Consider the following 26158-nt stretch of genomic DNA (forward strand, 5'->3'; position numbering starts at 1 on the left):
GGAGAAATCCTCCGTTTGTATGTCTATTTTGAAGTAATTTAACAACCTAATCTATTTACAGTAATTGCTTTTAAATTTTTTATTAAGATATTATTGATATACATGCTTATGAATGTTTTCTTCTGTATGACTACAACAACAGGAAAGCATGTATTGGTACATAAAATATAATTATAGAATTAAGTGTGGACATTGGACATTTGGTATTTTCCATGTGTTAATATTACAGAGCATCTTGCCAATTTTACTGTACGCTATAAACTGTTTTTGAAACTTGTTTAACTTTATTGTAGGTGTTCACAGAGTTCACAGAAATGTTTGAGAAGAATATTACTTCCTATACAAGTGAGGCCCTGACACTCTTAAAGGTGAGGTCACAGTTTATATCAATGTGAAAAACATTTGCTCTTTTTTGTATAGATTGTATATACGAAATTACAATAATATTTTACTAGTAACATGTGACATGACAAAATGTTAGGGAATAACAAATCTCTGTGTGCTTTAGAAGACGGTCCTGTACAAGAGTTAGTTTGAACATTTTAGCATACTGTGATCGGTGTAACAAATTACGTCAGTGAGCTATTTTTTGTTTTTGTGTTTTAGCCTCACCACAGTGAAGGCTTTCCTTTTGCTAAATGTGAGGAATTATATAGCTATTTGGGGTGATATTTGAGTAAGAGAATGATATTTTACTGAAAATGAGACTTTCTATTTTCAGCTTTAGATGTTCTCTTTTATATTTGTTACTTTCCAGATATTAGAGGACCATTTTTCTTAAAATAGAAAATGTTTTTTAACTTCTGACTCTTAACTTAAAAATTACCAATGATTTTATGACATTTCATCCATTGGGTACTACCAGTTTCCCTTAAACATTTTAACATGTTAAAGTAATGAGGCTAAGCCTGGACTCTTGGATTTCCATTTATAGTATGAGGTGTGACAACACATACACTTAACACACTTAACAGCTATATGTAATTTATTCTTGAAAACTTGTTCTGCCTTCACAAATGAAAGCAATTATAACTACATATTAAAATGACACAAGAATTTTCATCTTTGATTACTTTATGAAGGAAAGAACATTCTTCTCTTCTTTCTACTCCATTTCTTGAAAGTATCCACTTTCTTTCCCTTTGAAAACATTGCTTTATGGTAGCTTCATCACCACCACACATGGACCCATTCTTCCAATGTTGACAGGAGCTTCCTAACACAGAAAATAAAAACAAGGAAAGAAATGCTGTTTGAATGAACTCTTGTCTTTAACATAATACAGCATGCTGGAGTTGAAAAAGTCCTTAGCTATTCTGGTCCAACCTTCATCTTGCATAAAAGTAAGGGGAAATACAGGCCAGATCGCAGTCCAGGGTGGTGGAAAGAATGTACATATCTTTGGAGTGACGCAGACCTGAATTTGAGGAGCAGGTGATATTGAAGAAGTTTCACCTCTCTGATAATTTTCTCCTTTGAGAAATTACAGCTAATAATACTCATCCTTCATTTTGTTGTTTACTTTTGGGCACAAGCCAAAAAGAGGAGCAGACATTTGTGGATGAGGTCATTGCTCTTTGACTCACAAATCATAATATATACATAGAAAGTCAGCCAGAGAGTAAAGCTCTTAAATTATTGAATATATTCACTTTTCTGTGAAGGGAATGAGTCCATGAAGTCAAAGGAATGTTCTGCCCTCTTTCTTGTAAGTACTATTGGATCTTGCTAATGATCAACTAGATCAACTAGTAATTTTCTGTGGCACAGATAAAGCACACACTACAAAATTTTCTAAGAGAATCTGGATAGCCCCTAGAGAAGAAGGTAATCCAATTAATTCCAAACATATATTTTGAAATATTTTATTAAAGTCTGAAATATACCAATCTTATTATATTCAATGAGAGTACCTCTCTCCACTCATCTTTTTGTGCATCATATGAATCAACAGTATTCAAACAAGTATGTCCATCATATCCTCCAACCACATAGAGCCTGTCTCCAAGGGGACATAGAGCACTGCCTTCTCGAGGAACCCTCAGAGGCGCCACAGTGGACCATGAATCAGTTTTTGGATCATACCTTAAGAGGTTTAGGAAGACAACAGAGAGAAGTCCAATAGTGTTAAAATTAAATATATAGACATTAATAAAATGCATATTTATCTAAGGAGTTAAAAATACCTTATAAATATCAAACGTAGTCTACTAAATGTTAAGGATAAGCACATGACAAAATTCGCTTCTGCCATCAGAGGTCACTGAAAGCATATCAAAATTGTATTTCCTTTCCAAAATACTAGGCATTTCTTTAATAGGTACTCAAATTCTCTATGAGCAAATCTCACATATTAGCATCTTAACACTCTATGAAAAATGCCCCCTCTCTCACTTAGTGTACTGATTGGAGAGCTTTTATTTTTCTATTATCTTATTCATTATTTACCAAAGTTATACACGATCCTGTTCATACAAGAGCTCACATTTTAAGTAAATCTGAATATAATGGCCATTTTGCTATATATAATGTAGTATCCTTTTTTTCGTACTATTTGCAGTTAGAATGATTATCGTCTTATCCTATGTTTTTCCCCTCTGGGAGTTCCTATTTATCTTCACAGGAGCCTACGATTATTTTCCGTTTATTTTTATCTGAAGTTAAGTCCTTGTCCCCCAGCTTCTTCTGTAAGCAAATTAAAGGTAGTTTGGTAACTAATATTAATTAAATCTTCTCCAGGAATTATTTCTCAAAATTTGAAGCTTATCAAAAAATATGCAATACTAAAATCTAAAAGGAGTGACTAAAAGAAAACTCATGCATGGAAATGTTCTCTGATTTTATACTGGCCTATTTGAAAACCCCAATGAAAAATATTTATTTTATGAAAAAGATTTTCATGTGTTACCTTCTACTAATTTCCTTATAGTTCTAATACCTCTCTTATTTCTGTTTTTATCTCTTTAATCATATAATAAAGTATCTGATCCTAGCTTTCCATTTGAACTTGGCTGCACACATCCAGGAATATTTTTAATAATATCTGAAAATAAGCAATAATTAACATGACCTCAATAGTCCAGTAGATACTTCTTAGTGTCACAAAGGATATCACCTGGAGTTCTGATATTACAATAAAACCCAGAAACGGAAAATCTCATAGCTGCATACTTTAGTAAGCTGAATCTTCAGCACAATTGCTATTAATTGATGCTCCACTCAGCTAACACAGTACACACATATATGAATGGTGAACCAGGGCCCACAGGATATCCTTAAAGACTGGCACCCAAACCCAAGACATTTATACATGTGCATAATAATGCTAAAAAATTCTGGCTGTTAACAATATCTGGATACTGTTTGGCTAACAACAGGGTTTTGGGGAATGCTGAATGTTTTGGGGGGAAAAAACTGGCAATATGGTTACCATCTGTAAAGACACACAGAAGCAGTTATTTAAAAATAATTAGCCACTATATCACTTTCAAATTAAAATAGCATTACGCCTCTCCCTTTTTGTTTCTTTTTTGCCTTTCTGTCTCTCCTTACTTTGGATAAAAATATCTGTATTCTAGTGGAAATAAAATGGAGGCTGCAACAAAGGGAATCAGTCCTGGACATTTTCTTCCACTTGGAAGAATAGCTAGGGATAATTTGCTAGACCTCTTTGCCTCAATTTTCTCATCAACATTACGGAAATAGTAATCCCTGAGCCAACGAACCTAAGTTTATGTGATAGATTTAGAAACATCTAATTTATATGATTATCTTAAATAACTGGATGAGACTCCCAAGGTACTCGGTAGGCCAACAATTTTTTAGTGAGAACAGTCTTAGAAAAATTGTCTAACTGATTGCCGTGTGGTGTGGGGGGGACTTGAAAATATGGGTGAATGTTGAAACCACAATGTTGCTCATGTGAAACCTTCAGGAGATTGTGTATCAATAATACCTTAATTAAAAAAAGAAAAAGAAAGATTGTTTAAGTCATGGAAATAAGGATTGTCTGATTCCACGGAATATGCACCTTTGATTGAATTTCTATTGACAAAGCTGTTTTACAACTCTGTAGATATAGAGATGAACTTGTAGAAAACTGAGTTTTCTTGTGATTCTTGTACATAACAATCAAATGAATTTTGCCAGACACAGAATTAAACTCCACCACGTAGAAATGATGACGCTCAAAGATTACATTTCATTCCCTATAGGATATTACCTACTTTTGCATCTATTAACAATTTTTTTTTCAGAATTCCTAAATTATCTATATACCTTTTCTTCAAAGACTCTTTGAACTGGTTTTAGCATCTTACGGGCTTGCTTCCTTAATTAATCACATAAAATCCTTGACACGTGTAATTATATTTGTGTGAAAGTCATAACTTTTTGAAAATTATACTTTAGCACTAGCCATTTTGTCAGGGTTTTTTGAAGGAAAATGCTAATAAGGGGATAATGGTAGTCATAAGAATAATACTGTTTACAAAAATAATACATGTGAAAACAGTATCATGAGCTAACTTCTACTGAGTACTTAATGGGTGCCAGGAAATGTACTAAGTACAGTAACATTGATTATCTTGTACCCAGGGAGGTTGAAACTATACATATTCCCATTTTTCACATGAAGATACTGATGTCTAGAGATATAAAGTAACAGGATCAAGTTCACATATCTTGTAAACAGTAGTCCTGGGATTTGAACTTAGACTTCCCTTGATTGGTATAATTCATTATTGGAAAATAACAATTTCTTAGTGTTCTTAAGAATTGGCTTTTCTCCAGGCTCTATCAGTTGGTTTTCTTCATACTGCACCAACCCCTTCTTCTCAGTCACAAATTGTTTTTCTCATGCTGTTTTCAAGACTGTCTCTGTTTTTGATGTTCAACAGTTTGATTACACTGCTTAGTGTGGATCTATCTCCCTAGGTTTGCCTACTTGAAGTTCCAAATGACATTTCAACCTAAAATCTCTGCTCTTATCTACAAACCTTTCTCCTTTACTTCCACAGTATTGATTGTGCTTTTTCCTCTCCCTGAAATTCCCTCAATTTGTTTGTATACATACGAATTACAAATTTCACATCTTGCATGAATTTCCCATGAGGACACCATCCCACACTGATCTTTGTCTATTGAATTTTGATAACCTTACTGACTATAAATTTCTCATTTGTTCTTTGTTAATATCATTTAACTATTATATTTGAATATTTTTCTATCTTGAAAAGGAGCACGAATAGTATAACTGCAAAGTCATAGGATTGACTTATTTTAAACATGTCACACAAATAAGTGTTTCTCATTCAAAAAAGTTACCCTTGGAAAATGAAATAGTTAACACAATAGAGTCATAGTTCAGAACATAATACCTCTCTTTGGGAATACTTTCTGTATATTTTGTGGTGGTAAGTCTTCATCTTTTGAAGATTGATTTGATTTTTGAAACAATAGTTATTTTTAATTGAGCTGGTGAATGGTTTGAGTGATACAGCTGGGTGTAAAATTTATTTATTATTACATCCCTTCTGTCACATTATTTTAAAAGTTGACTATCAAAGAAAGCAGTGTATTCTTTTAATATATTTCTTAATGACGGATCTGAAAGGCTTAAGGAAGATTTCTTCAAAATATTTTGAGCACAGGAGTTAGGTGTGCAATTTTACAAAGGTTTAGTTCCCTGAAAGGATTAACACTTTTTTGGAAGCGTAAAAATCTTTCTGGTAGCCTGAAAATCTTTCCTACTTCTGACAAAAAGAAAAACAACAAATAAATAAATGTATAGGTAAATAGAAACATTTTACCATTCCACACGGTTAGAAATGCCTGTGCATTGGTCAGAAGTAGAGAAATCATGGCCCCCAACAACATATAAAAATCCATTGTATGTTGCAGCTCCCACAAGTCCACGTCTTTCAGACATTGAAGCACACAGAGTCCATTTGTTAGTGTGTGGGTTAAAGTATTCCACTGATTTGAGGCAGGAACATTCATCACATCCACCAACAGCATATAGCCTAGAAAAATGACACAAGTGTGTGTATGTATATACACATACAGAGAGGGAGATTATATTTCCAATTTGTGCATAGAATGAAAGTGAAAGAACCTTGCACAAAGCATTTAAAGTTTCTGAATATATATTCTTCTCTGGGATCGACTGACTCTGTGAATGCATACTTATTTGAAGGCACATGCTAAGGTCAAACTTAATCCAAGCCTCTCTCCTTTATAATTTTTGTGAAAGTTACTTTGATGTGGTAGATTAAAGGATTCCATGGGAAATGAAATACAGAGAAAGAAGGGACATATCAAAAGCATTGACAGCGTTTGTCAATTATGGTTTAATAAAGCTGGAAAATAACAAAAAGGTAGGTGTTGCCAAAGACCAACTCTAGGAACCTTATAATTTTAGCTAGATTCAAATGCCTAGCAGTGGAATCCATATTGTCTTTATGAACTGCTTTGTTTAATATTAAAAAACTGTCAGTAACAAAGCAATAACTAAAACATCTAAGGGAATAGGATAGAACCAAGAAACTGGGATTTTTCCTAGGGAGATGTATTGTCAAGGAGATCTCTCTGATAAACTTTACAATGCCAATTATTTTGCTGAGCAGCATTGTAAATCTGACTTAAATTGCATCCTACATCAATAAAGAAGATAAACATCTACTAAAACAGATGTCTATAACTATATATATATATACTTTATATATATGTCTATAACTATATATATATATATACTTTATGCTCATTAGGAGCCCATTTGTTTTGTGAGTGAGCAAAACATTTACTTAGTCAAATTTAATGCTTTAAGCCTATTCTGCAATAGGTAGGAGATGGTTACTGAGTCCCCTGATATCATTCAGGTCAGACCAGAGATAATCACGGGTAGGAGTCTTTTAAGCTCTAAGACATGGTCAGACATTTCCTACTTCATACACAGGTGCTAAAAAACATCTGTGTTGAAATTTCTACTGAGACCATTTATATGACAAAGACCTGGCTTTATACATAGAAAATATGGACACAGAAGACTATCTCCTGTCACTGATATATTGTGGTGTCTGAAATTCTTATCATTCAAGTGCTTCCTATACGCTAGCCGTTGTCTCCAAAGGTCCCTTGTCAGAAAGCACATAATTACTTGAAAGAAGTAACCATTCAGGCTCTTTGCAACCTCTAACACCACAGGACTTTAATATATTAGCTTTCTCTTATAGGCAAGTGATCACAAGAGGGAAAGATTCAGAAAGACGGTACTAGATGGAATTCTAGAGTTGGAAATCCTGTACTCTCAGGAGAGAGTGAGTAGTAAAGAACAAAAAGACTTCTGTATTAGAGAGACCAAAGTTTTGATTCTAAAAAAGTAAGTCATAATGTAAAAAGTGGTAGGCTCTTGAGGGCAAAATTGAAACTGTTTTGCCTACAAAAGTGCTTTTCAAGTTTACTGCGCACACAAGTCACTTGAGGATATTGATAAAATACTGATTCTGTTTCAGAAGTTGTATTTAGGTTGGAACTAGGATTCAGCATTTCTTTTTTTTCGTGAATTTTTATAGAGGAACATAATATGAAACGCACAAATCTTCGTGTATAGCTTGATGAACTTTGACACGTGTATACGCTCACGTAACCATCACCCAGAGCAAGATATCAAACCAGCATATCTAAATAGATCTCAGGTAATGGTAATGCTGCTGGTCCCAGGATGCCACTTGAGTGGCAAGGGACTACAGAATATGTAATTTAAATGCTCATTTGGAGAAATGTTTTCTGTCATAGTGAAGGGAGGGTTGCAACAAAGGCCTTTTATGACTGATAACTAGGATGTCCTGGTCACTGGGAATGCTTACTCACTGATGGAGCACATCAAGGAAGTGCTGTATCACATGACCTGGGAGCAAAGCCCATTCAGGTTTGGTTTTACTCACTTGCCATTTAATGCAACAACGCCAGCTGAGCTTCTAGGAGTTGACATACTGGCCACATAAGTCCACTGACATCCCTCAGAGTCCCATCTTTCAACAGTATTTAGATAATTCGACCCATCATGACCACCAACAGCATACATTAGTCCTTCAAGTGTGGCTACACCTTAAAGGATAAAAATAGCATGATACACCACAGATAAGGGATGCTGTTTCATTCTGCAAACAACTGATGGGCTAAAAATTAGTTTTTTGTTTCTTAAATGGTTTTGTGTACACACGAATAATTTACTGATCTTAATATGAAACTAAATATGGTCTACTAATCCTAGGAAACTTTCAGGCTATAGTTACTGTATCGTGAAAGGGTATCACTATTGTAACACTGAAATCAAAGGAGGTAGTGAGACCCACTCTAATAGGGATATCATAGAAAAGGCAAGCTGATTTTTTCTGGCATAATTTCAAGGCTAGGTTTTGAATGTATAGGGTAGATGAGAAATGATACTAAATCTTCGATCTAAGTTTTAGAATTTTAGGCTATCTGTGGTAGGTCTTTTTAAACCCTGCTCTTTATTATAGGGATTAAAAAAAAAGAGATTCCCATGGGATGACTAAATAAACAGGGCTTTTTGAGGTTTAGTCAGAAGTGTATTCCTTTAGATACTATGAATAATCCCTTTCTAACTGCTGCTTGTCTGCTCTGGGAATTCACATAATTGGTTTTCTTCCCCACCTTCTTCATCATCTTAGTCTCTCAGTGATATATCCTCATCACCTCTCTTACCTCTCAAGTGATATCAATGAGATTTTTTAAACTTGCTCTGATGTCTCCACAAGTTATGTTTTCTAAGCTATGTCAATGAATCACACTGACACAACTGAGCTGCATAATTATATAGTCTATCATTTGGCATAGACTATCTATTAGATAATTTGGGGTAAACAATACCAGACCTTGTCTCCACTTCTTAGCTGTATATAAGTCAGTTCTTAATTGCCTTACTAAGGTAAGTATTCTTTTTAAACAAAGGAGTCTAGCATGCAAAAAGATGTACTCTGCCAATATTCAGGAGAATCAACGTTCCTCACTATTCAGTCGTTTTTACTACATCTTTCTTCAACTTCTTGGCAACTTCTGGCTTAAGTATAACCTAGAACTGCTCTGAATTTCCTAAATATCCCTGCTTGGATCTGCATCCTAAGGCTTTTGCTGAAATACCAATTTGATGTTCTGGGAAGGGTCATGATTCATGCATCTAGAAATGCAATGTCTCTCCATCATCATGTGCCCTTTCCTCTAAACTGAGCTTAGAAAAAAAATTCCTGGTGGAGTTTTATATTCCTCAACAATGTATTTCTTCCAAAAGTTTTTATCTTTCTTAAAGCAGGCCTTGTTAAAATACCAGTAGAAGGGAGAAAGGTTTGACAAACACGACACCTGAAACAAGAGAAGTGTTTGACAGGTTTTTACCATTTGCTTAACTTTTCAGCATGTTGGAGACATTTTGACTAAGGGTTTGGCTAAATCCCAATTATGTGCAACTGAATTTAATTTTTAAAAATCCCTACTAACTATACATTCTTTAGAAACTACTTTTTAAAAAGCTCTACTAACAACTGTACATTCTTTATAAACTACGTAACACTAAGCTCTTACCTAAGCCATGTCTCGGTGTTGACATGGGAGGCATCACAGTCCAGATTTTGCTAGCTGGATCAAAACATTCCACAGTATTTAAGGTTTTTGAACCATACCTTCCTCCGAGGACATAGAGTTTATTACCAATAACTGCAACTCCGAACTGAAACCTAAGGCTACTCATGGTGCTACTATGTAGCCAGCTGTTGGTCCTGAGGTCATATTTTTCAATTGTATGGGTACCTGTTAAAGGGGATATTGGACAAAGTTAAAAATCACATGGATGAAAATGTGAATTGGCACCATTCACATTTTATTTATGTACCTATTATTTATAGCATAAAATCAGTGATTGCAACTCAAAGTAATGTAAGTAGACCAGATGATTCTCCAACTTGGCAGGCAAGGCAAGGGGAATATTTTATCATTCCTGGATCCAAATGCAAGAGTCAGAGTGAAATAGTTTATTTACTATATATATGGCTTACATGCTCATAATGGTTTCTTTGGCTACACTATGATACTGGCAGTTCTAACACAGGTGGCAAACACAAAAAATTATCTTGGAATCTATCACTGACTTATTTGCACATCCACTACGGTTTTAATTACTTATTCATTCAATATACATTTTATTATACCATTCATTATATTATATTGTGCTTTTTAAAAATTCAGCTTGGGGTGTGTGTATGCTAATCTAAAATGCAAATGACCTAATGTGTAGGAATGATAATTCCTTTTAAATGAGTCTTTGGTGTTGATTCATAGAAAGTTTCATGATGGTGACACAGAGAATTATTATTAAGAATAAAATTATTATTGTTGGCATTAAAATATGACGTTGAGTTATTACCTCCTTTATGCGTTAATAGTTTGTTTTTAATTCAATTACTGAAATACCAAGTTTACTACCATAGTATATTGTCACCACTGCCATAGTAAATAGTCATTACTTCATAATAAGTTGTCGCTTTTGCAGGCAGTACTTTTTACCAGTCATTCACAATGGCTGCTAAATTTTAATAAAAGTTGATTTTGTACAACAGGGAAGTTTCTGACTAATAACCAAGGTGGAAAATGGAAGAATTGTTATTCAAATGTAAAATGTACCTAAGAGAGCTTGTGATAGGTTTAGGGAATTTCATCCCAATCGCACAAAGCCAACCATAAGAATAAACAAAAGCAGTTTTCAGTTGTTTTTTCTACTGGGAGATTTATGGAGAAAATATAATCTATTAGTAATTATGAAAATACACTTAACATGTGAAGCATCTCCACTGGCCAATTATAATGCTATGATAGGAGGTCAGATCAAGTCAGTATTTAAGCAGGGTATATTTTACATTTATGGTTGCCTCTGAAAGTTTTTGTGTGTAAAATGGATTAGTGGCAACATTTCTTTTCTTTGCTTTTTAATCTTTTCTGGTGAACAGTACACTGGAAGTATTTGTCTGAACACGTTGTATTTTCACAATAAAATCTTGTGACTATATAGGCACTCATTAACCCTTTCTCTTCAATCTCTGCATCTTTCACTGATAATGTGGATTTGGCTAAAGGCTGATTGACAGATCAGCAATTGCTATATTGACTAGAGTTACTGCTGAGAGATCAAATACCATCACCTAGCACAGTATCTTTTCTAAACTAAATATCTCTGGGTGATAACCATGAAAACTGGACTATCTACAAACAAACTCACCTCTGCTTTCACTCTGTCAACCAATTTTCTCTGTTTTTATATCTTTTCACTTCCACATTCTTATCTTCCCAAATCTGTCTTCCTACTTGATCCTTCTTATTTTAAGTTTTTATTTTGAAGTCTTTTAATTAGTGGAATTTACCAAACAGCCAATTTAGATTAAGAAATGAAGGTTAAGCTGCACTATTAAGATTATACAGATATTAATGGTGAAGTAATTAGGAAATTGTACAAAGCTGTATTAATCCAACGCATATGGGAGATTTACACTTTGAAAGGATGTAGAGGTGTGTTTCATGCCAAGTTAATTTTTCCCAGGCATTAGATTAAATATGGAAGATAAATTTTCTCCACATCTTTTATTTGTATCTATGAACATATCTGACTGGTAATTCTGTGTGTTGAATTCTGAAGATGCTTTTCAGCCCATTTTTCCACCTCCGCTATTGTTGGAAATAATCAAAATGTAAATCATCTAGCTGGCTTGCTATGACAGCTCTATATTTGATGGGGAAAGTTAAACTGGATTGTTTTACTTATTTCTCTCCTTAACACCCACTTGAAAATTTTTCTGTGTAAAGTGACCTTCTGCCCTAAAACACTGCAAAAACTGTTTTTCAATTCATTTCTAAGCCCCTACTCATCCCTCACTAATGACCTATTCAAGAAGGAACAAAACCAGCTAAACTTTGTAGTATTGTTGGTAACATGATAGTTTCTGTAGTTCTGACTATATCTGATTTAGTGATTTCCTGTATTTTTAAAATGATGTAAAAATGAGTAATTGGTCCCTTGCCATACCATCTCTGAGAGTTCATTGTTTTTAATAAATGAAAAGCTACTGATTACATGGTAGGTACAAAAGCCCAAAGTTTACCATTCGACCATTTACAAATTTTGACTCCATGATCATGCTTACAGTTTTCTGATGATTACTTTAAATGGTAGGGGTCATAGTTAGCCCCAGCCACTTGTGTGATGTCTATATTTAGCCACTAATTCCAAGTTACTTGCATGAGTCAGAGAGGAAATTAAAGACTGAGGAAGTGCTACTTTCCCAAGATATCAAAAGGTGAAAGTTCAAAAAGTATCTTAAAAAGAAAGGTAACTGAAACAACACACTAAGCACAGGCACATCTGCAGAAATTCTTTTTAAAGTTTTACGAAGGAGTGAAAATTGGTACATTCTAAAATGTAGTACTGATTTATGTAAATAAATGCTACCTCGGTAATATTTTTGCTATACTTAGGTCTTTTTCCTTTTTTGTTCCTAAGAGCTCGTGTTGGTTCTTCAGCAGATTCTAAAACCCTCAAAGAGGGGAATCAGTTTTTTTTTTTGGTGTTTCTCTCTCTTCTAAAATAGTGGCAATATAGCAAAAAGGAACATAGGATTTGAATGAGAATTCCATTTCTAGTCTTTCTAGGTGTTTGTCCTTGGGTTGGCTATCTAAACTGAAGAACCTTATAGTTTCTTTATCTGCAAAATTACATAATAAATCTATCTTGGAGCCTTATTGTAAGGATTAGAAATGATGTTTCCAAAACGCCAAGGATCAGATACTCAAAAAGGGTAGCTTTACTATTTTAGTTGTCTGCAACTTCCCACAGGGCCTTTTATGTCTCCATGCTGTCGGTATGCAAAAAGTCTCAAAATCATGGCCTTACTTCCTCCCATATAAAATTGTGGTAATAGAAGTAGGGAGCTGTAAGGTCACATTTGACTCATTTTCAGAAACTGATGAGTTGTAAATACTTAATACCATGTTCTGTAACAATAAAAAAAGAAAACAAACACAAAACCAAACAAACAAATACAACATTTTCCACTTCTCACGTTGCAAATTAGGTCCTTTTTTTAACAAGAAACTAAGAATGACTGTACTTGCATTTTTTATTTAGTACCTCTTTTAATTTAAATATCAAACAAGACACCTTTCAACATGCTGTTAATATTCATTCTATTCAATAAAATGCAATAAAATGACAAGTTGTCAGACGTGAAATAAATTATAAGATTTCGTTGTATTTGTTGTTTTCTGAAGAATACTAGTTTTGTGAGGTTACTCTACTACTTTGGAAATAATTACATTTGCAAGCTCTTGTTTTATAGACTTGTGATTAATTGGCATTACTTCCTGCAATTTCCATATTAAAATTACAACTAGACATATCAAAAGAAAGAATCATGTTCTAGTAGTACAGAACTTTGATGTTTGCAATATTTTCTGAAAGGCGTCCAATGAAATTTGTAAATATGATTTGGCGAGTTTCAAGTAGGTGGATTTTATTTCCTGAACAGTCAACTCTTAATTATAAAATCCTCAACCCACTGTTTTGGCAAACACAGGTCTACTGACTTATATGTAAAAAGGGCAGAACTACAGACAAATAGGTTCTAAGAAGAGTTCAAAGTAAAGATGATGGCTTCAGAAACATTTCCTTATTACCTTTAATAAAATTCATATGTAAAACCATTACTTTATTCCAGGTTTAAACTGCTGATCTTATCATCCTTACTTCAAGATTCTTTGTACCTGGCCTTTGAGTACCTAACAGGAAACTGACATCAAGGAGTTAGAGGCCATTCTTCTATTTCCGACAAAAAGCAAATTTGGAGGACCTTGTCCCTTCCATTTATGATAAGCCTTAAATAAGTTTTCTTTGAAGAAATATTATACTGCAGGGAAAATGCTCGTATTTAAAAAGTGCTGCCACAAAAGTACCTGTTCCGAGTTTAGCCAACACTAATAAAAGGGTTATATCCCATAAGATAAGAAAAAACGTCACAAAATTACATAAAGAAGCCTAAAATTAGCTTTAGATGCCAATATTTAAATATGGCTTTAATACCACCCTCATAATTCTGAGGGTGTTGAGAATATATCCTCTCTTTAAAATGATACTTTCAATTAGCTTGTTCCTGCTACCTCTTATAGTGTCCTTGCATCCCACAGCATAAAGCGCCCCCAAAGTCGATATTCTAGGCTTGGTCCGAGGGCTTTGCAGCATGTGTTTTCTCTCAGGTAAGAGATGATACTTCATAGCTTCTATCAGGAGTTTCTGGCACTGTAGATCAGCAGTAAACACGGGGCTCTCCTCAAGATCCACCAGTAACTGAAAAGTAATAATTCATGGTGTACGAAATGGGGAGCCCACCATTAGAAAGAACAGATTCATTTAGAGAACTGTGGCGAAAACTCGAGCTAATTCAAATGTAGGAATGCTATCATTTAATATTTTGAGTTGCTTACTGACATACTTTGTGTTCACTGATGATTTGAAGTGACTAAAGGCCTCAATGTAGTAGCTAAACATCTCTGCAGATTTGACATATTATTTTATCTTTGGAATACATACACATTCACTCTCAAGGGGTGAATGTGAAAAAGCACTCATGAAATGTGTTTCTTAAAGCAGTCAAAGCAAAGGACAGTGTGTATGTACACAAAGCAAGCATCTACCTCCCAGTCTACTGCATGTAGCTGGACAAGCAGCCACCTTTATGCTGGATTTAGAGGAGGGAATACAAACATGCCCAGTGAAAATAAAACAGCGTTGCCTGCAGGGTGTCACATCTTTATCATCAAATCACCTCTGTAAGGTATTCTGAAAGGAAGTGCTTTTTAACTGTACGCATGTACATGTGTACATCACTGAAGTGCATGTGTTAGCAAGAAGGCAACACCTCAGCAAGAGTAGATGGCCAGTCCTTTCTGGCCAAACCATTACTGCCTGACAGACAATAAGACCCTAACTGAATGGGATAAACATTAGGTATAGTATTTTTCCTGAGATGAACTGAGAAATTAAGTTTGTTTCAGCATTTATCAAGCATCATTTAGATTCTTGGACTGTCCTTGGAGTTTGGGGTCCACAGTATCACAAGGACCTTGAGAAGAGTATCAGACTGTTGTAATGAAGGTGCTTATTTCACTTCCTAAAACTTCCCTGAAGTTTCCTGTTCTGCACTGGTTAATCTCACCTCTGATCTCACCTTACCTATAATTTTTGATGAATAACTATTTTTACTTGGCTGGTGAGACCCTAGGCATTTCCTAATGCATACACTGCTGAAATAGGTTTGAAAATTGGGCTGTGAAATGCTTTTCCTCCAAAAATATTCTTCAAAGGTTTAGTACCATTTTCTTCATATATTTCATTTCTAGAATATTTGCTTAAGCTCACTTTCAAAATTGTTTTGGGAAGTCTGTATTCTGTATGCCATTACCCACCACTGCCATCATCAACAAAAGTCCACAGGAGTCCACATTGCAGGCTCTAAGGCCGGCTCAGGGGTGGGAGGCCAAGGTACCACTGGTTGTGTGGGCTGGAAATGTACCTACCTTCTAATAAAATAAGAGAAGTCCAAACTGAGCACTTTGCTGAAATAATGTCATATTGACTTAGAGCAGTGTAGAGTCCAATGGGTCTGATCCTTTACACCAGTGCATCTCAAGTGCTTACATACCTAAGAATCATCTGGAGAACTTGTTAAAACACAAATTCCTTCTCGCTGTCCCCAGAAATTGTTTCATTATGCATGTGGGGGGATCAGAAACTGAGTTCCTGACAAGCTTCCAGAAAATGGCATGCAGCTGGTCCAGGGACATTTTGAGTAGCACTGCCTTAGAAAATCTATTACATTGTATAGACCCTCTTATGAGATTAATGCACATAAAATCAATATACACTCCCATAGATGTTGAATCTTGGTTCTAAGATTACATGTATATTTTAATGTTTCTCTTTTTGGTGTGACTATTGCCTTGCCCTTTGAATAATTTGCCTAACCAAGGAGAACAGTCAATGTTTTTCATTGCATATGAATAGATTCTCAAGCTTACTAGAGTTCCATGGAATTTATCTTACAGCTAAAATGTTTTTAAAAATGTAGAGAAATCATCAGCAAATTAGCATTCTGTTTTTCAATATTAACATTTAATTAGTAAACTTGTTGAAAATCAATGAATTTTTTAGTGTCTATGACCCCACTGATCCACTAGGTCCCTCCTCCCAATGTGGATGATGTTTCAGGACTTTAGCTAGAGGCTCTATATGAACTGTGAAATATAGTCAGATATATGGTACATAAAGGATATCTACTATTGATCAATTTGCTGCAGAGAAAAAAGTGTAGTTTTCACTAATGGTAGAATTATGTAGTGCGACTGTATTCTGCCCTCCCTAAAAATCACATACTAAAATTCAATATGAGATGGGTCAATCCTGAATCTTATGCAAGGGTGTTTGTTTTTAGAATCATTTTTAGGATAATCCTTCAGCAGGCCTGATGAAGATGCTATTATAATGATGGCCTAGTGCATCTGACTATTATAGTATGCTTTCAACCACAGCAGCTAATTACCCATGTCAGTAGTGATTATCCAGAATCTAACTCCTTCCTAGAGTCTGCTCTGACATGCTACTGTACCAATTGTCATCGCCTTGCCTAGAAGGTGGCAGAAAAAAACAGAGTTAACGTAGTCATTTTCCCTGGTTGTTACAAGCGCCCTTTGGTGAGAGAGGAAACGGAAACTGATGTGTAAGCTGACGTTCAGGGATTACCGGCAGGGTTTCAAAAAAATTCCTTTTCTCTGCCTTCATCATATATATTGCTAATTGAAGGCTGCATGTGTCGTTCAAAAATCCTGTACACTCCAATTATCAGAAATCCTCTGAATAAAATAAAACTAGGCAGCTAGGGAATGGATTAATACATAGTGGTTGTTGAGAAGGAGAGTTTGCTCTGCCTGGGTAGATGTCCCTACCTGTGGTGGAAGTAAGGGCAGTCTGATGTAAGAGAGCAGCACTGGCAGGTCTTGCTTCCTCGCCTGCACATCGTAACCCACCCACTGCATGACAGCATTGAAAATGGTTTCTTCATCAGGCACATTAACGTCATCACTGCCTAGAAGTTTGGAAATCCCATTAGCTGGAAGCAGGGGGAATTCTTCATTCTTTATTACCTCGATGAAGTGTTCCTAGAAAAGAAAGGTCTTCTACTGAAACCTTGTACTTTGGAAACTTCTTAACACAATGAAAATATCAAAACATTTCACTTTGTTAAATTTCAGAAAAGGCTGGAGAGACAGACATATGCATTTATACTGCCTGGGACAGGACGCATAGGCGGGAGGGTGGTTGTGAGGCTGAAGATCCAAATGCTTCCACTAGGAATATTTACACAATACAAGGAAAGACCTTAACTGTTTTACAGGCCACTCAGAGAGTCACCAAGTTGATTTTCTTTCCAGGTGTTGTGGGTGACAACAGCTTATGGCTCCAGAACTGATGTTGAGTTCGTTATGGTCAAAAACCTTAAGTGAAAGGCTGAAAAATTTCAAGGTGGGTATTATGTTGAAGGGCTTGGAGAGGTAGCTCTGGCTGTTCATTTGAGGGGAGAACATGCTGAATTCCTCTGAGATGAGAGGAAGAAATTGATGAAAAACTCTTTTCTCTTATGGCAAAACACGATCTTCTACTAACCACAAAAGATTTCTTTTATAATGGACAACAATCTCCAGATTCAGGATCATTTAAAAGGCACTCCTGTGGAATTATTTTTGGGGGACAGTGGGACTCTCTCCATTTTTATATATTATATCTCCATTCTTCCTTCTGTCATGGTATTATCTTGCATTTTGTAAAGTCCAAATTTCAGGCAACTGTGTTTCATTTTTTACCTCTCAAAACAAAACTCTATTTTTTCTGATTTATAAGGCCATACATTTTCTGTGACAACACGATTATCATTTCCAATGTTTTCCTCAGTAAGGGTCTCCTTTTCAATGCAATGAACTATACTTCTGAAGTGGAGATAAACATGTCTAGTTGGCAATTTATGTTGCCCACTAAATAGATATTCTGGAAGAAGCTAAAGACAGCGTCTGAATGACTGGAGTATCTGTATAAATCAAAACACTCCCTCAGCTCCACTCTGAGTTTAGTCACTGTGCAACTGAGTTAGCCTAATAGAAAAGTACATCAAGTTTGATATATGCATCAGGAAGCTCTGATACCATAAAACCTGAGTTAACTTGCTTGTTTAAACCAAGAGCCCTTTTGTGACTGAAGCGAATGACTGAGAAAGACCTGATGATCTTACTGTAGCAGATGTCCCCAGAGGAAAACCCTCTCACCTATAGCAAAAGAGTAGAACTAGAAATGTTCCTACAACTAGTAGTACATCACATTTGTACAGTATTTCACACTTTACTGGTTTCTGTCATGAACACTGTCGTCAGCAATGGGATCTTGAGGAAGGTGGAATTTTTCTGAGGAGAAAACAGGCTACGTGAACTGTTTGATCTCTCATGCAACAAATGGCAAGTATGGATTCAGACCTAAGCCTTCAGGTCTACTTCATTTTGTCTGAATCTGAAACTGCTTTTCATAAGTGACATAGTTTTTGTGAAAGGGTTAAGAAAAAGATAAAGCACTCCAAAATTTGTGCTTGTCCATTACTGGTACTATATGTACACTCTGAATAGTATAGTGCTAATAATACTACAGAAGCCTCCATACTTCCTTTTCCTTCCTGTCCACTCTCTAATGAAAGAAAAGGAAAAGAGAAAATACATGCGATGGCAGGAGGTAGGGAGAGAAGGAGAAAGGAAGGGAGGTGGCCAGTATGGACCGTAGTACAGTCTGTCAGATGTTGCCATGCATTAGAGAAAGCTAAGAAATGATTAAAATGTTTTACATGTGGGTCATATTAAACAAATTAATATGACAAACAAACAGACAAATAAACAAACAATTAAACAAATACAGACAGACAAACAAAACAGACAAATTAAACAGACAAATAAACAAACAATTAAAGAAATACAACCAGAAATTACATTTTTTGATAGAATTGATTATGGCTTCAGAAGGCTTGCCTAATGAGACTGTTGAAAATTGTTTGGCAATACAGTGAATTAATCTAAATAAAAAATAACTGTGTTGGTCTAAAGTATGTATGTATGGCACTGCCATACCCAGTACTGTAGAGAAATATTTAGTGAGTCAAGATTAATTCTAAATCACCTTATATTAGAATTATTTTGCTCCTAATTTCAAGGCAAACACTCTCCTCCGTGCACCATCCTAAGAGTCTTCTTTTGTGCCTTTGGTTCCATATTCATTTTTTTGTCCACACTTAGACACTGTTGTAAAACTTATTAAATGAATATAGCACACTTGCTCAAGGTTTCACTGATGCCGGGTACTGATTATATGATTATGATGCTTAATTTTATGTCTCACCTTGAGCAGTGGAGTGTCCAGACTTTTGTCGAAATATTATTTTGAGTGTGTCTGTGAGGGTGTTTCTGGATGAAACTCTCTCACATTAGGGAGGGCAATCTGTTTACTCACTTTACAAAATCAAGGGACTGTAATAAATTCTTGGAGTTTAACATTATTCTAAGACATTAAACTTATTTGCATAGTATCCTGTCAATAGCGTATTACAAAGGCATTATTACAGGAAGAACTTTAACTATTTTACTGAAATAACTGAAGAAGGAGTATTTAAGGAGACCACAGTATTGTGTTTTGATGCACATCCTGCACTAACACTCAGTTTCAGTCACATAATACGAAAAGGAAGACAAGTTCATTTTGAGCAACGAAAATAATTCAGGCTGTTTATCAGAATATATTTTGTCTGCAAGAGTAAAATACCAGACACGAAACTGTTAATACTTAGTTCAAGAATTTAGGTAATTTAACAGAGACGTTTTCATGTTCAGTTTTTGTGTAGGATTAACCTTTGAATTATATAATTGGTGTTCCTATAGATTATATGGCATCTGTATTTAGGATATAGGAATATACATAACATAATTAAAAGATGTTAAAAATGCCAATCCACTATAATATGGCTCTCCACATTTCAGGAATATGTTTGAAACTTCAAATTCTGAACAATAACCAGGGCTGGGAAGAAGAAAGAAGAAAGTTTAGAAGAAATTTTTTGAGACCTCAAGTACTAGAAATTTAAACATTTTGATGTCTCATAAAAACTCTAGAAAACAATCTTAATTTAAATGTACCTCAAACCTAAACCTGTAATGTTAATTTTATTTATTTCTGTTTATGTGTAATTTTCTATTGTTTTCTTTTATATACTTGCATTTTATTTTTGAATTTTAAATAACTAGCAATTTTCTTAGCTTGGAATCTTTATCTTTTGACTGGCTTGCACAGAAAGATCCATCTCTTGTGTTGGTCCCTCCTTCAGAAGTTAAAACATTCATTTTCTTCTTGTATCAGGGAATTAGCATTACTGGTCATTTAATATCTTCTTTCTACTTTTTCTTGCCTCCCTACAAAAATCTGTATTTCATGTCACTGCCATCTGACTGAATAAACGTAGCCTTGTTCCATGCAACTTTCAAAGAATTAACACATACAAACATGTTCATTTATTACAATTCTACTAATAGAATTGATAAAGATCTTAAGTTAGTTCGACGTTTGAACTGAAAATTGTTTTTAACCAAAATACATGTTTTCACTAGGACATAAGAAGTCCATTCAATAGAATTGGTTGATTTACTAATGTTGTTAAGTTCTCAAGTTCTTCCAGTTAATATTGGCCCATTAATATTTGTTTTCCCTTATTGTACATTTAACTTTCATTAGAAATCATAATTTGTGTGATTTTATACATATAAGTCCTAATAGTATAAAAACATCAGGGAAACTTTATTTTCCTAATACTGTGGATTCTACTTGAAATATGTTTGGTAGAATTTTTGGCAGAATTTCCATTTCTCCACGCTTTGACATTTAACTAAAACTTTTTAATTTCAAAAATGAGAAACTTGTTTGAGTACAGCTCAGCCATACAAATACTTTTATATGCTATCCATTAGGTGCAAGTCATTTTCAAATTATATGTTCATGCTGCTTTTTATTTTATCCCAACATTATAATCTTTACTTTGGAAAGCTTTTATATATATATATATACACATATATATTCATAGATGTGCAAGTACACACACACACAAATATATAAACATATATACACACATATATGTATACCAGTAAACAAATCAATAAGTTAGGTATTGTGTTAATATAAGTTAATTTGAAGCAGTTAGTTTTACCATTGTGTACTTATGTGCCAATCTCAGGAGCTCTGTGCAGCCCTGGGCATCTCCAAATGACAGAATCCCTAAGCAGTTTGAAGGATGGAGCTGCTTTATAAGAAAATTGGAGCAGACTTCAATGACTTCAGTCAGCTGCAGAAAACAAGCTGCACCCAGCAAATTTTCAATAGTATCTTCTTTCAATTGGAGAACACCTAGATGTTTTGAAAAAATAATGATTATATGTCCCATGAAATAAGGCACAAATATGCTAACTAGAAATTTTTCAATTCTCTCATTAGCAGTGCTGTCTTTTGTAATGTACAACAACCACTCAGGAAATAACTTTTTAAGCCACCATGTGCAAGGGAATCTGTATAAACATTAATAAGATGGATGAAGGGAGCCAGTCTAGATTATCAAAAACAACTGTAACAAATGAACAGTGAATACTATCATTACAAAGAGCAAATTGTTATTTCTTTACCATCTTAAACCTGCACTACACATTATTTAAACACATGTCTATATCATGACTCAAGGGGCATTATATAATATTATACAAGAATCATACAATTGGCCAAAGAGGTAGCTGTCATTTGTGTGGAAAAACATCTTGGTAAATAAGATCATTGAGGTTATATGTCTGTTTTTTAAAGTCTCCACTTATTAGCTGATAAGGATGATGTTTCATAAATATTTTGCCCATAATTGACACCTAGACTGTCTCAAAAGAAAGAAAACGTTGCCCAGAGTCTACAAATAAACAATTGCTTATATGGTTACATTTGAAGGTATGAAAAGCAGGTTCTGTTTAATAATATAGGTAAAGACTATCTGTAAAGGACTTTTAAAAAGGAGATGAGAGCTATTTAAGCTATTTCCTGTATACTGATATACTGCAATAAACACATATTTATTTACATATTAAATAACTATTTAAGGTATTTCCTGTGCATTAATATGCTATATTATTTTTGGAACAAGCACTATTGATGAATTATTGCAAATGTTATTTTATTTTGGTAAGTTATATTCCTGTTTGTTTTGGCCAAGCAATATAGGTAAGTTACAATGTGTGATATTTCATTTAGATTATATAAATTATAAACTCTTCCTTTGTAAATTTACCTTTTAAAATTCCTCCATATAGATTCTGTATGGTTGCATAACCATAAAAAAAGAGTAATACATACTGCGAGTTGATCTATATTTGGTTCACCCTCTAAAATATGTTGTAAACAAATCCTGTCCATCAGCACACTTTTCTGTATTGTTCTTGTCCTGGATTTTGAAGGGAGAGCCCTGCCCATATCTTATGAGACCCAGAGAATTATGAACTATTCTTAGATTCAGATCTAAAGATTCACCTGCCATTGACATTGAGACTTGGCCTGGTTATTAAGAATATTTATTGCTTAATGAATGAAACCATAAAACTCCTATAAGTGAACAGCAAAAAAAACAAACAAACTCCTTAATCTTGGAATGCTTTCTTGAATAAGCCACCAAAATACAGACATCCAAAAGTAAAATAAACAAGTGAGATGACATTAAACTAAAGGGCTTTTTCACAACACAGGAAATAAAAATAAATTGAAAAGATGACCTATAGAATGAGAGAAAAATTTCCAAATTATATATCTGATAACTGGTTAATATTCAAAATGTATTAAGGACTCATACAACTCAATAGCAGAAAAGAAAATAATTGAATAAAAAAAGGACAAAGAAACTGAATGGACATTTTCCAAAGAAGACATACAAATGATCCAGTAGGTACATGAAAAGGTACAGGGCATCACTAATCATCAGGGAAATGCAAATCAAACCCATGAGATATCCTCTCACACCTGTTACGATGGCTATTATCAAAAAGACAAGAGATAACCAATGTTGGTGAAGCTTTGGAGAAAAGGGAACCCTTGTACAGTTGGTGGGAATGTAAAGTGGCACAACCATTATGGAACACAGTACGGAGGTTCCTGAATAAATTTTAAAAAATAGAACTAACTCATGATCCAGCAATCCCATTCCTGGGTATATATGCAAAGGAAATGAAATCAGAATCTTCAAGAGATATTTGTACTCTGTGTTTATTCCCGTGTTACTCACCATAGCCAAGATATGGAAGCTAAATGTCCTTTGACAGATGAATGGATAAAGAAACTGTGGTGTGTATATATGTGTATATATATATGTGTGTGTATGTGTACATACACCATAGAATATTATTCGGTCATGAGAAAGATAGAAATCCTAGCATTTGTGGCTACATGGATAAACCTGGAGAACATTATGCTAAGTAAAATAAGCCAGAAATATTTGGACAAATCATGTATGATATCACTTATATGTGGAAGCTTTTAAAAAGTGCTGATTTTATAGAAACAAGTAGATTGGTAGTTGCCAGAGGCTGGGAGGGGAAACAAAAATATATAGGTCAAAGGGTACAAACTCAGTTACAAGGACAATAAGTTCTGAGGATCTGATGTACATCGTGACATGGAAAGATGCTCCATATCACTAATTATGAGGAAAATGTAAATAAAAATCACAATGAGATATCACCTCACACCAGTTAGAATGGCCAGTATTGAAAAGACTAAGAACAACAAATGCTGGCGAGGATGTGGAGAAAGGGACACCATCCTGCACTGCTGGTGGGAATGTAAGCCAGTTCATCCATTGTGGAAAGCAATATGGAGGGTCCTCAAAAACCTAAAAATAGAAATATCATTTGACTCAGAAATTCGACTCCCAGGAATTTATCCAAAGAATATAATTTCTCAGATTCAAAAAGACATATGTGCCCCTATGTTTATTGCAGCACTATTTACAATAGCCAAGATATGGAAGTAACCTAAGTGTCCATCAGTAGATGAATGGCTAAAGAAGAAGTGGTACATATACACAATGGAATACTATGCAGCCATCAGAAAGAAACAAATCCTACCATTTGTGACAATATGGATGGAGCTGGAGGATATTATGCTCAGTGAAATAAGTCAGGCGGAGAAAGACAAATACCAAACGATTTCCCTCATTTGTGGAGTATAAAAATGAAGCAAAACCGAAGGAACAAAACAGCAACAGACTCACAGACTCCAAGAAGTGACTGGCGGTTACCAAAGGAGAGGGGTGGGGAAGGATGGGTGGGGCAGGAGGGAGAAGGAGATTGAGGGGCATAATGTGTGGCACATATGGTGTGGGAGGGATCAGGGGGAAGACAGTGTAGCAACGAGAAGGCAAATGGTGACTCTGTGGCATCTTACTATACTGTTGGGCAGTGACTCCAAAGGGATATGGGGGAGGACATGGTAACACGGTTAAATAAAGTAACCACATTGTTTTCTTATGTGAAACCTTCCTAAGAGTGTGTATCAATAATACCTCAATAAAAAAAATATATATGTATATATATAAAATAATGTACAGTGTGATGTCTACATATAACAACATGGTACTGGTTATTGTATATTTGAAAGTTGTTTGAGAGTATAGCTTAATCATTATCACCATGGAAAGGAGTTAACTATTTGCCAACCATTAATTTTCAAAATTTTGGTAAAGTTTCCACAAAGTACATGCATATCAAATCATTACATTTTATACTTTTAAGTATGTACAATTTTACTTGTCAAATATTCCTCAATAAAATTGGCATGATTGAATGAACAAAGAAATACTTGTTGGCTCCCAACTCATCTTGGGTACCTTTGTTTTATAGTTTGGGTAAATATGGGTAAATATCATTATTTCCAAGAAAGAGACTGACTAAAAATCTAATATAGAATTGGTATATTCCACTTCCCTTCTAAGTTTTACCAATGAGAATGTACGCACACCATGAGAGAGACATATTCTTGTATCACTGTGTTAAAAGAGCTCTATTCTCTCACAGTCAAAAGTTTTTATTGCATATTATTTACCTCTTTCTCTCTTATACTACTGAGTTTAAATCCTGATCCTTCCCCTTACTACCTTAGGATAGTTACTTAACTGGTCTATCCTTCAGTTTTCTCACTGGTAGAGTAGAAATAATAGGACTGTGGGTTATATGATGCAGGGTTATTGTGAGGACTGTATCAGCTAATACATACCAAGCACTTACCTGTGTAAGCATACTGAACTAAGGAATTAAGTGAATTAGGATCAATTCCTTCCACCTTGACCTCTTCTTGAATGGCTTCACGCATATTGATAGTAAACATCACAGCAAAAAAATCGGACATTGCCATAAGAACCAACCTGGAAATAGGAATATTTCATAGGAACTTAAATTAGTCCATAATTTCACTGAAAAGCATGAAATGCAGACAGTAGGTTTGTAACACTGGTAAGTCTGTTTTCAGCAAAAATCTTTCACAGTTCATTAAAGTGTTATGAAATTAGAAAGGTAAACTGAGTTGATTTTCTTTTAGAGGGTTTGTGCTGTTTTCCTTCATCAATTTCTCCCTAGCTTAACTCTTCTAAGTATCACAGGGCGGTGGAGCAAATATGCTACTTCTTTTTCAATACAGGAAGATAAACATTTGTTTTCCTTAGTGTTCCAATTTGTAATCAATGGACTGGCTTTTGTTTATTCATACTTGGCTACACTCAACAAATGTTCTGTTTGCATACGGATACTTACCGATGGGCTGGGATTCGCATGTTTCCAGCAATGAGTATCACGTCACACAGTTTTTTCTCTTTCCAGTAGTTCTCTATTTTATGGAGAGTTTTCTCTGCATGGTTTACAGCACGGAACTCCTCCTCATCTCTGCTGACATCCATTTCTTCAG

General features: G+C 34.8%; 1 protein-coding gene across 1 annotated transcript; it reads right to left on the reverse strand.

Moving 5' to 3' along the window:
* Window positions 1–1044: 1044 nt before the first annotated feature.
* On the reverse strand, window positions 1045–26158 carry LOC140847520 (kelch-like protein 4). Its single transcript, XM_073228049.1, has 10 exons — window positions 26008–26158; window positions 25486–25622; window positions 21390–21586; window positions 17056–17268; window positions 14215–14401; window positions 9601–9825; window positions 7944–8106; window positions 5811–6023; window positions 1914–2085; window positions 1045–1216 (listed from the first exon to the last, which is right to left on the reverse strand). Exons 1-10 carry the CDS (start codon window positions 26148–26150, stop codon window positions 1157–1159), a joined length of 1710 nt encoding a protein of 569 aa, XP_073084150.1. The 5' UTR covers window positions 26151–26158; the 3' UTR covers window positions 1045–1156.

This window comes from Manis javanica, chromosome X, assembly GCF_040802235.1.
Source record: "Manis javanica isolate MJ-LG chromosome X, MJ_LKY, whole genome shotgun sequence".
In the NCBI taxonomy this organism is placed as follows: domain Eukaryota; kingdom Metazoa; phylum Chordata; class Mammalia; order Pholidota; family Manidae; genus Manis; species Manis javanica.